At 42.6% G+C, this 12,503-nt stretch overlaps 1 protein-coding gene across 1 annotated transcript; it reads left to right on the top strand.

Moving 5' to 3' along the window:
- The first annotated feature begins 5,462 nt into the window (after positions 1 to 5,462).
- LOC105544735 (chromosome unknown open reading frame, human C2orf74) lies at positions 5,463 to 7,795 on the top strand. The gene is made up of 4 exons (XM_011987325.1): positions 5,463 to 5,578; positions 5,811 to 5,924; positions 6,021 to 6,201; positions 7,322 to 7,795. The coding sequence occupies exons 1-4, from the start codon at positions 5,463 to 5,465 to the stop codon at positions 7,493 to 7,495; spliced, it is 585 nt and encodes a 194-aa protein (XP_011842715.1). The 3' UTR covers positions 7,496 to 7,795.
- Positions 7,796 to 12,503: the final 4,708 nt, after the last annotated feature.

Below are 12,503 nucleotides of genomic sequence, written 5' to 3'. Positions count from 1 at the left end.
GTGACCAAATCCCTCAAATATTTGATTGATTGATTGATTTGAGATGAAGTCTCACTCTGTCACGTAGGCTGGAGTGCAGTGGCGTGATCTCGGCTCACTGCAACCTCCCATCTGCCTCCCGGGTTCAAGTCATTCTCCTGCCTCAGCCTCCTGAGTAGCTGGGTTTACAGGCCCACACCACCACACCTGGCTAATTTTTGCATTTTTAGTAGAGACCGGTTTTACCATCTTGGCCAGGCTGGTCTTGAAGTCCTGGACTCAAGTGATCCACCTGCCTCAGCCTCCCAAAGAGCTGGGATTAACAGGTGTGAGCCACTGTGCCTGGCCTGGAGAGAACCTATTTAATGCTCAACAAGTCAGATCGGGAAATGGCAGATGGGTGCTATGACTCTTGTATCAGGGCTCAGAAAAGGAGGCAGTGTGATGCTCGTTGCAACGCTGTGTTGGTCAGGAATCTTGGGGTGCAATGCCCATGAACCCCAATTAAACCAGCTTAAGCCAAAAAGAAAAGGCATTGACTCATACAGCTGAAAGTCCAGCTTTCAGTCCACACTGTAAGTCAAGACTTCAGGCATAGCTAGATCAAGCAGAGCCCTTTTTAATTTGTTTCTCTCCATACTCTCAGCCCTGCTTTCTTCCATGCTGGAAGTTCCTGCAAATATCTTAACACTGAGGTTAATTAAGCTGATTTAGATCACATGTTGACCCTTCAACTGTGGACTATCTTGATCAGCCAGGCCTGGGTCCTGTGTCCACTGCCCCTGGTTTCTAAATTCAGGCAGCTGAATTCAAGAGTCCTTTGAGTGTCCTCACTCATCCTGTAATTCCTGGATCACGTTTTTGTCACAGGATTTCAACAGATCACATGGTCAAGGCCTTAGGGAGGTGGTTGGGGATTCACATATGCCCTGGACCATCTGGAGCCCAAGGGCTGCAGACCCTGTCACCAGGAGTGCACACCCTCTGGCCACCATAGCAAAGAAGTCTGCAGGCAGGAGGTAGGCAGTAGGGCAGGACTGCTTATTCTGTATGGAAGAGGCAATATCTGACCCCAACATGACAGATGCCAGGAGCACGAGAAAAGCCCCCCTTGCCCCGAAGAGAACCCTTGCTCCCCCATCTTCTGGTTAGTGCCTGAAATTCTACCATGACCGTCTTACTTTAACCTTAGGCCCACGTTAAGGTATAGATACCCATGAGAGTTACTATCAAGCATTCTTGTTGTGAAGAGTTAGAAAACAGGTTTTGTTAACAAGAGGGAATAAAAATCAGTGTAGGGTAGGAGATGAGAAATTACAAAGACTATGAAAGACCTTGGGGGTAGGAGGTGAGAAATTGCAAAGACTGAAAGACCCTGTCACTTCCCAGCATGCTTGGGACCGGAGCTGGACAGGGCAAGGGGTTGGGATATAGGTAAGTGACAAGGTGTTTTCTATATCAAGCGAGAACTCGGAGAAAGCACGATTGGAGTGTCACTGAAATGCCAGGGGTTCTGTCTAGGTCTTGCTGTCGGCCGCTCAGAAAGCCAATCACTGAGACAACGAGTATTGCCAGGGAAGAAGGCTTAGGCTTTAATCTGGTGGTGCAGCTGAGGTGAACAGGAGATAAAGTCTCAAATCTGTCTCCCCAATCGATTAAAATTGAGGGATTTACATAGTGGGGAAGGTGGAAAAACAGGAATTAGGGAGAGGTAAAGAAGCAGTCAGGATGGGGAGTCTGGTGTCTCATTGTCTGGAGGTAGTAATCTGATGGGTTTTAGTTCCTTGCCTGAGGGTCAGTTTCCTGAGGAAGAAACTCTGATGAGATGAATCTGTTTCAAGTTTTAAGACCAGGGAGAGTCCATTTCTATGTTTATTCAACAAACTATAAATATTAGCTTATTAGCTTTATGGGACAATTGGGCTGATTTCAAAAGGAAGCCCAATGGATAGTGATTGCATAATGGAAGGGAATCCAAGAACCAAGTCCTTTTTTTTTTTTTTTTTTGAGATGGGGTCTCACTCTGTTGCCAGGATGGAGTGCAGTGGTGTGATCTGAGCTCACCGCAACCTCCACCTCCTGGGTTCAAGCAATTCTCCTGCCTCAGCCTCCAAAGTAGCTGGGACCACAGAGGCGTGCCAACACACAGAGCTAATTTTTTGTATTTTTAGTAGAGATGGGGTTTCACCATGTTAGCCAGGATGACCTCAATCTCCTGACCTCGTGATCCTCCTGCCTCAGCCTCCCAAAGTGCTAGGATTACAGGCTTGAGCCACTGCACCTGGCCTTTTTTTTTTTTTTCCAAGATGAAGTCTCTGTCACCTAGGCTGGAGTGCAGTGACACGATCTCAGCTCACTGCTACTTCTGCCTTCCCGGTTCAAGCAATTCTCCTGCCTCAGCCTCCCAGGTAACTAGGATTACAGGCGCACACCACCATGCTGGCTAATTTTTGTATTTTTAGTTGAGACAGGGTTTCCCATACCAGGCTGGTCTCAAACTCCTGTCCTCAAATGATCCTCCCACCTTGATCTCCCAAAGTGCTGGGATTACAGGCGTGAGCCACCACACCCGGCCAAGAACCAAGTCTTAAAGGATTGAGAGGTGGGACAGGTAAAGGGCTGAGATAGGGGTAGGACATTCACAGTGGGGAAACAAATTGAACGAATGAGTGGAGATTGAAATAAAATCTGTATGTGCTGGTATTTTTATTTTTGCAATGCCTGCTGTATACCTGGCCACTTTACAGACAAATTCCCTTTTCTTTGTTCCATAAATAATTTTTAAAATTGTGATAAAATATACATAACATAAAATTTACCATTTTAACCATTTTTAAGTGTGCAGTTTGGTGGTATTAAGTATATTCACATTATTGTGCTACCATCACGTGTCCACCTCTAGAACTTTTTCATAATTCTAAATTGAAACTCTACAGCCATTAAACACTGATTTCCCATTTCTTCCTCTCTGCAGCACCTGCTAGCCATGATTCTTCTTTCTGTGTCTATAAATTTGACTATTTCAGGTACTTCATATAAGTGGAATCATACAACATGTGACCTATCGTGTCTGGCTTACTTTACTTAGCATAATGCCTACAAAATTCATCCATGTTGTAGCATGTATCAGAATGTCATTCCTTTTTTTTTTTTTGAGATGAAATCTCACTCTTGTTCCCCAGGCTGGAGTGCGATGGCACAATCTTGGCTTACTGCAACCTCCGCCTCCCAGGTTCAAGCAATTCTCCTTTCTTGGCTCCCTGAGTAACTGGGATTACAGGCACCTGCCACCAGGCCTGGCTAATTTTTGTATTTTTAGTAGAGATGGGGTTTCACCATGTTGGCCAGGCTGGTCTAGAACTCCCCTCCTCAGGTGATCCACCCGCCTCGGCCTCCCAAAGTGCCGGGATTACAGGCGTGAGCCACCGTGCCCAGCCCAGAATTTCATTCCTTTTAAAGCTGAATAGTATTCCATTGTGTGTATACACCACATTGTTTTGTTTTGTTTTGTTTTTTAGATGGAGTCCCACTGTGTCACCCAGGCTGGAGTGCAATGGCATGATCTCCACTGACTGCAACCTCTGCCTCCCAGGTTCAAGCAATTCTTCTGCCTCAGCCTCCCGAGTAGCTGGGATTACAGGCACCTGCTACCATGCCCAGCTAATTTTTGTATTTTTAGTAGAAACAGGGTCTCACCACGTTGACCAGGCTGGTCTTGAACTCCTGACCCCAGGTGATCCACCCGCCTCAGCCTCCCAAAGAGCTGGGATTACAGGCATGAGCCACCATGCCCGGCCACCACGTTTTATCTATCCATCCTTCGATGGACATTTTGGGTTTTTCCACCTTTTGGCTATTTTGAATAATTCTGCTATGAGCAAGGGTTTACAAATATCTGTTTGAGTCCCTGCTTGCAATTCTTAGTGTATGCACCCAGAAATGGAATTACTGCATCATATAGTAATTCTTTACTTAATTTTTTGAGGAACTACCATACTGTTTTCTACAGTGACTGTACCATTTTACATTCCCACCAGCAATGCACAAGGGTTCCAATTTCTCCATATCCTCACCAACACTTTTTTTTTCTTTCTAAAGTAATAACCCCCCTATTGGGTATGAGGTAGTAACACATTGTGGTTTTGATTTGCACTTCCCTAATGATTAGTGATGTTGATCTTTTTTTGTGTGTGCTTATTGATCATTTGTGTATCTTCTTTGGAGAAATGTCTTGAAATTCTTTGCCTGTTTCAAAATTGGGTTTGTTGTTGTTGAGTTGTAGGAGTTCTTTATATATTCTGGATATCAGTCCATTAATAGACTATGTGATTTACAAATATGTTCTCACCATTGAATATTATGTTGTTGGATTTTCACATATGGCTTTTATTATGTTGAGGTAGTTCTATTTCTCATTTGTTGAGTGGTTTTATCATGAAAGTGTGTTAAATTTTGTCAAGTGCTTTTTCTGCATCAGTTGAGATGATAATGTGTTTATTTTTCACTTTCATTCTGTTAATGTGATATATTACATTGGTTGATTTTTGTGTACTAAACCATCTTTGCATTCCAGGAATAAGTCCCACTTGGTCACGGTGTGTAATCCTTTGAATATGTTGCTGCATTTGGTATCCTAGTACTTTGTTGAAGACTTGTGCATCAATATTCATAAAGGATATTGGTCTGTAGCTTTCTTTTTTTGTAGTGGCTTTGGTATCAGGGTAATGCTAGCTTCATAGAATGACTAGTAAGTGTTCCCTCTTCCATTTTTTGAAAGGTTTGAGAAAGATTGGTGTTAGTTCTTCGTTAAATGTTTGGTAGAATTCCACAGTGAAGCCTTGAGCTCAGAGCTATAGAGAGGGATTTCATAAGAAGGAAGCAGACCAATTGTTCATGGTCTGTGAAAGAAGCAATAAAAGAAACAGGCTCAGGTTAGGAAAGGAAAGGTGGTGTTTGGAGAGTAGGGAGAAAATCCTTGCCCAAAGAATGGTCAAGGCCTCTAACCTGGACCTCTCAGAGGAGGGGATGAACAGGCCACAGCCTCGTGGTTCTCCAGCCTCCAGGTGATGGGCTGGGGTTGGACTGGCTCTCTGGTGTCTCTAACTCAAGGGCTCCATGATTCTGTGATGTCACTGAAGAGAGAAGAATGGGGAGCTGGGCTCAGCTCCAGCTGTTCCGATTCCTCTCTCCTCTGGATCCTGATAGTTTTTGGGATGAGGGAGGTGAGCTGCGTGATCACACGTGTCCCAGCTCAGTCTCCCCTCTGGCCACCTCAGCCCCCACCACAGTTATGGAGAGAAACTAGCCAGTGTGAGTCAACTGCACAACAAGCAGAGCATCTTTCATGAAGCTGAACTGACCAAAAGAACAACAATGAAAACAGCTTTTTGTTCCTCTGTTTCTAGAAAACTTAAAGAACAAGAGAACTACATTCAAATTGAGTTGGAAAAGAATATTTGGACAATCTGTGATTGTGAGAGTGGATGAGTCTTCTAGCTAAACCTATGAGCTTTGAAATCACAGCAATCACTTTCTTCATCATCCTTCTAATTTGCTTCATTTGCATCCTCCTTTTATTGGTGGTTTTTTTATATAAATGGTATAAATCCATGCTGATAATTGGGATCAGATTTCAAGTCACATTAGCAAATGTATCTAGAAATAATGTAAACAATTTAAAATAGAACAAGTAATGATACCATCATTATCTACTTTTTTCATTTCAGCATTTTAGAAATGCTGATATGCTGTTTAAAAGTGAAGTTTCTATGCCACACCTTAAAATCAGGGCCATTCTTCCTTTTCTGAATTTGTGGCTTGTTTGTTTTCAGTTTCCAAGGCAGGAAAGGTAAAGAGACAAAGAAAGTGCCTTGTACAGATGCAAACGGAGGTGTAGACTGTGCAGCTGCTGAAGTGGTGACAAGCAATCCAGGGGACCATGAAAGGCGAGTGTGGCGCAGGATATGTCAGAGGCCATTTTGTGCGTGATAGTGGGGATGAGGATGCATGAATGTTTAAAACTCTACCGATTAATTTTCTAGGGTATTAATGCAAGTCATGAATTTGGATGTGCCGATGAGGCCTGGCATTCTTGTCCAGAGACAGAGTAAGGAAGTGTTGGCCACACCCTTAGAAAACAGAAGGGACATGGAGGCAGAAGAGGAGAACCAAATAAATGAGAAGCAAGAGCCTAAGAATGCTGGAGAAACTGGTCAAGAAGAGGTGATATGTTTTTCTACTCTCAAGGAGCAGTTTAGAATTTGTTTGATTGAAAAGAAGGTACATTCCTCAGCTAGGTATAATAATAGGAGATGGAGGGCCAGGTGCGGTGGCTCACGCCTGTAATCCCAGCACTTTGGGAGGCCAAGGAGGGCGGATTATGAGGTCAGGAGATCGAGACCAGCCTGGTCAACACGGTGAAACCCCTATCTCTACTAAAAATACAAAAATTAGCCGGGCGTGGTAGCACACGCCCATAATCCCAGCTACTTGGGAGACTGAGGCAGGAGAATCACTTGAACCCGGGAGTTGGAGGTTGCAGTGAGCCAAGATCGCCACTGCACTCCAGCCTGGCGACAGAGCGAGACTCCATCTCAAAAAATAAAAGTAAAATAATAATAATAATAATAATAGGAGATGGAGTTGCCTGTAACTTAGGTTTGTAGGTAGAATGAGTCCAATGCCCACAGTCATTTAAGCCATTCTAGTTGCTTATCAGTTCATGTTACTAAACCATTACATATGCCAAGTCTAGAAACTTGCTTAGTCTTCATTCTTATATTTGTGTTTTTCTCAATAATTCCCCTTCAGTTTGTTTTTCTCAAAATCCTAGAATCTTAGAGCTGTTAAGAGATTATCTAGTGATCCAACCCTCTCCTGTTTCCAATGAGAAAATGAGATGAATTGTTTACCTCTCCACTGTGGCCAAGCTTAGGCCCACACTGTGGCCCCCTGTCCTAGCTCTAGGGTCCTACAACAGCACACAGCATGGCTGGGGCCTTCTTGAGCTCTGTGTCTGGGACTCCCTAATAAGAACAACTCACATGCCCTCCCACCACATGGCCATGCCCAGTCCACGACAGAATGATGGTCCTGATGGCTCTTGGGTTTGACCACTTCGTGGAGAGAATTACATGTCACCAAATGTTATTTGAATATGTCAGTGTATGCTTTTATAACCATAAAAATGTGAAAATGTGATAGATTATTGCTGCTTTCCTGTATCATTTAGAAATGCTTTTTCTGTTTATCGTTAACAGTGTACATATAACCTATAATTTTAAAAGCAGGGCATGTCATAAATTGATTATTTGTTTATATTGTTTGTCCCATTCTCTTGCAGGATGATGGTTTGCAGAAAATACACATATCTGTCACTAGAACTCCATCAGCTGTTGAAAGCCAAAAAAGACCTTTAAAAGGAGTGACATTTTCTAGGGAGGTAATTGTTGTGGATCTTGGAAATGAATACCCTACACCTCGAAGCTATACTCGAGAACATAAAGAGAGAAAATGAAGCTCAAAAAAGGGTAAGAGTGAAAGAAAATGTAACCTTTGACTAACATTGAAATGACTGAGGGTACAAAATCATGTTGAAACAACAAAACAATGGGGAATTAAGCAAATAAAGATAGTATTTTACCTTTGTGCAGAAAGAAGTGGGCCATATGCAAAATTCTGTAAGTAAAATACTTAGAGCTTGAATATAGTTTTTTAAAAATTGAAATCTGAGTTCAAGAAATTGATTTCATTGCCCTTAAAACTGTCTACTCAAACACCGTTCTGGCATGTGAATAAAGTGATTTTTGTTTGTACATATGCCTATTATGTACATCATTATTCAAGGGGGATTTTTTGAAATAATACATGTTCTGCATCCTCTGATCATAGGCATTCATGACCAAATAACATTACAGCTGTCCTCACGGAAGCTTCCATAACTGTCATCTTCTACTACATAATCCCCATTGAACTCAGTCCTGAAATGTTTCTTGTACTGACCACTGCTTTTTAAAAATTGGTACAGGCTGGGCGCGGTGGCTCCTGCCTGTAATCCCAGCACTCTGGGAGGCCGAGGTGGGTGGGTCACCTGAGGTCAGGAGTTTGAGACCAGCCTGGCCAACTTGGTGAAACTCCATCTCTACTAAAAATACAAAAATTAGCCAGGCGCGGTAGTGCGTGCCTGTAATCCCAGCTACTCCGGAGGCTGAGGTGGGAGAATTGCTTGAACCAGGGTGCCGAGATTGTGCCACTGCACTTCAGCCTGGGCAACAGAGAAAGACCCCGTCTCAAAAAAAAAAAAAAAAATTGGTACAGAAAACAAACTACACCAGCCTGGGCAATATAGGGAAACTCTGTCTTGACGAAAAATAAAAATAAAATAAAATAAGCCTGGCATGGTGGTGCATGCCTTTGGTCCCAGCTACTAGGGAGAAACAGGCCAGACATGGTGGCTCACACCTTTAATCCCAGCACTTTGGGAGGCTGAGGTGGGCAGATCACCTGAGGCCAGGAGTTTGAGACCCAGCCTGGCCAACATGTAAAACCCCATCTCTACTAAAAATACAAAAAAACTAGTAGGGCGTGGTAGCGCACTCCGTACTTATCTTTGGGTTTGCTACAGCCGGGAGACTGAGGCAGGGGAATTGCTTGAACCTGGGAGGCAGAGATTGCAATGAGCTGAGATTGTGCCACTGCACACCAGCCTGGGTGACAGAGGGAGACTCCATCTCAAAAAATAAAACAAAAACACAAACTACTACCAACAACAAAACATCCTATTATTTTAGGCAAGTCCTGATATTATACTATTCTTGATTTCAGTGGTTTAAATCTTGCTGTCCATGTGTGAAATATGACAGTACAGACTGGTACGACATCATCCACACACCTGCAGTATACATTTGTGAAATGTCTAAGGGGCTCTGAGAGACAGAAAAAGCAGATTCGTGTAATTCAGGGGCTTAGCCCATTGTCATGTGGATGTTCCATAAATGTCTGTGGAATGGTTGGGAGTATAAGTGATAAATATTTTAGAATGTGGAACTATTGCCAAATGGGGTGTACTGACACCCTCTGCTGGGAGGCATGTCGCTGTGGGCTGGGACCATCCCACTGTGAGGAGGAAAAGGGACTTAGACAAATGGAAGGATTAGATAGATAAGACAAGCAGCTGGGGAAGAACATGAGCCAAGGCAAAGAGGTGAGGATGTATATTGGGTTTGATTCACGCCAGTTGGCTGGCGCTGAAGGTGGATGTAGAGGAGAGTTGAGGGGCAACAGTGAAGTGTGGTGAGAAGTCAAAGTGAGGTTCACTTAGGATCCCAGGCTAAGGGTATAAAGTGGGAAATGGATCCAAGCTGTGTGGACTGCTGGGGGAGGTTGCCTGCGCATATATTCAGAGTCTCTTTACATTTTTTGTCTTTCGCCTGATGATAATACTAAATTTAAAATTTTTTTCATTTTGGTAAAAGATATATAACATAAAACTTGCCATCTTAACATTTAATTTTAATTTTAATTTTAATTTTTGAGACAGTGTCTCACTCTGTTGCCCAGGCTGCAGTGCAGTGGTGTGATCAGGACTCATTGCAGCCTTGACCTCTGGGGCTTAAGCAATCCTCCCACCTCAGCCACCAGAGGAACTGGAACTACAGGCACATGCCACCATGTCCAGCTAACTTTAGTATTTTTTGTTGAGCTAGGATTTCATCATGTTGCCCGGGCTGGTCTCGAACTGCTGAGCTCAAGCAATCCACCCACCTTGGCCTCCCAAAGTGCTGGGATTACAGGTGTGAGCCACCATGCCTGGCTTCATCTTAGCCACTTTTAAGTGCACAGTTCAATAGTGTTTTAAGTACATTCACATTGCAGTGCAACTGTCACCACAGTTTTGTAGAAGTTCCAATAGAGGAACATGATGGGAAAATTGGCCATCAACACCTATAACCATATAGGCACATGGAATTCCAGAAGGCCATCCAGATCATGACTATAACGTGAACAGCAGAACAGTCAACAAAGAGCATCTGGCACTAAATGTCCATTTGACTTTTATTGGTTCTGTGCTTTTGTTGTATTTGATTTGTAAATATCTTTTAAAGTTGGATGAAAGCTCTTAGGTTAGGGAGTTGATATCCATCCTTGCATTTCTATATATTTTTAAGTGACACTATAATATAAATAATCTTAGGTAATAAGGGAAGAAGTCCATTAGAGCTTTCCTCCAGGAGTAAGTTATTGAGGATTAGCAACTCGGAGGTGGTAAATGGAGATGGCTTCAGTGACAATTCAGATTTGAAGGATGTGGACCTGGAATAGGAGGTGGCAGAATGTAATGAGAAGATGAAAGATTAAGGCACATCACTTCCTGGTTAGATGTGGCAGGAGCGAGAGGAGGGCGCAAAGATGGCTCCTGAGTTTGGATACCTGCGAGACAGGAATAGGAGAGTCCAGAGAAGTAACTAGTTAGGGCAAAAAGATAGGCAGGTGTTAGCTCTGTTAAATTTGAAGTACTGACTACAGATTCAACTGAAGATGCTCCGTGGACAGTGAAGCTGTAGGGCTCCATGTGTCTATCTCCTAAGCTATGGCTCCAGAGAAAAGTTGAGCAGTTTTTTGTCAATGCCTGTTGGTGTTTCTCTTGCAAAAGTGGGATCAAACTTGCCACTTTACCTCTTTAATTAGCTGTTGGTCCAGGGACTTTCTTCAAATGACTGCCTCAAACAGGACACATCACCCAAAAGCCAAAAGGGAAAAGTTTGATAAAGCTTGGACTACTTAAAATTTTTGTTTGTTTGTTTAGCAAAAAAACAAAACAAAACAAAAAAATATATCAAGTCAAAACTCCAACAACAAACTAGGAAGGCCTATTTTTAAAACAACTTTTTTTTTGAGAAGGGGTCTCGCTCCGTCACCCAGGCTGGAGTGCAGTGGTGCGATCTCGGCTCACTGCAAGCTTCGCCTCCCGGGTTCATGCCATTCTTCTGCCTCAGCCTCCCGAGTAGCTGTGACTACAGGTGCCCGCCACCACGCCCGGCTAATTTTTGCATTTTTAGTAGAGATGGGGTTTCACCATGTTAGCCAGGATGGTCTCGATCTCCTGACCTCGTGATCTGCCTGCCTCAGCCTCCCAAAGTGCTGGGATTACAGGCGTGAGCCACCACACCCGGCCTAAAGCAACTTTTATACTGAAATAATTTCAGATTTATAAAAAGGTTGCAAGAGTAGTAGAAAGAACTTCACTCAGATTCCTCAGTTAACAGTTTACCACAATAGTCTTACCATTTTCTCTCTCCATACATACATATTCACATTTTTACAGCATTTGAGAGTAAGATGCAAACATTATGTATCATTTGCCCTTGGTACTTCAACACATATTTCTGAAAATCTGCAACATTCTCCCAGATAACTGCAGGTCAACCATCAATTAAGATTGATTCACTATTACCACTATCTATCTGCAGTCCCCATTCAAAATTTGCCAGTGTCCCAATTTAATATATATATTAAATATATATGTATAGAAGAACATGTATATAGATACATCCCTTCCATCATGTTCTGGTTGGTGAGAAGCAAGTCACTAAGTCCAGCCCATGTTCAAGGGCAAGGAGATTATACCTTTTGAAGGGGAAAGTTTCAAAAAAGTTGTGGACCAGAGTATCCATTTCTGTAGCTATCTATCCTTATACATGACCATGGGCTCACACCAGCACCTCCAATTCCAATCCAATGGGGTGTATTATAGCTTTACTCACTCCATATTTGTAAACCCCTTCTCTAATAACAAGAAATCTGGCTTCCATTATGCTCAATTTACTTACTTATTGCTCAGTCCCCTGTTTATCATGATTCCACCAAACACAGGGTCAAGTATCCTCAGCTCCAGCATTATTGACTCTGGTGATTGTTATGCTGGGAAATGTTTTTTTTTTTTAATTTATGACCAAAAGTTGATTTCCTTATAGAGAAATGATTAAGAACATTCAGATACATAAGAAATTATTTCACCCATAGGAATAAGAAAATATGAATCACCTAGTTTTAAATTGGCAAAGATAATATGTATAGGCAGAAAAATAAATGGCCAAAAAAAAATTAGATGCTCACCTGACTTCAAAAAAAAAACTAAAGTAAAAGAATAAATATTTATTCATAAAAAAATTATATTGATTTTTAGTCTATCATACTGTCAAATATTAGAAAGATGGCTGATACTGGTGAAGGGTTAAAGAAGAGGAGGAAAAGAATTCTCATTAGACAAAAGTAACTGACCCGTGAACAACATGGGCCCACTTATATGCAGATTTTTTTCAGTAAAAGTTACTGAGTGTGTGCCTGCCTCTCCTGCCTCCCCTTCTACCTCCTCCACCTCTTCCGCCTCTGCCAGCCCTGAGACAGCAAGACCAAGCCCTCCTCTTCCTCCTCCTCAGCCTACTCAGCATGAAGACGATAAGGATGAAGACCTTTATGGTGATCTACTTCCACTTAATGAACAGTAAATATATTTTCTCTTCCTT

Source organism: Mandrillus leucophaeus, unplaced genomic scaffold (genome assembly GCF_000951045.1).
Source record: "Mandrillus leucophaeus isolate KB7577 unplaced genomic scaffold, Mleu.le_1.0 Scaffold307, whole genome shotgun sequence".
NCBI classification, from domain to species: Eukaryota; Metazoa; Chordata; class Mammalia; order Primates; family Cercopithecidae; genus Mandrillus; species Mandrillus leucophaeus.
This window is presented reverse-complemented; position numbering and strand designations above follow the sequence as displayed.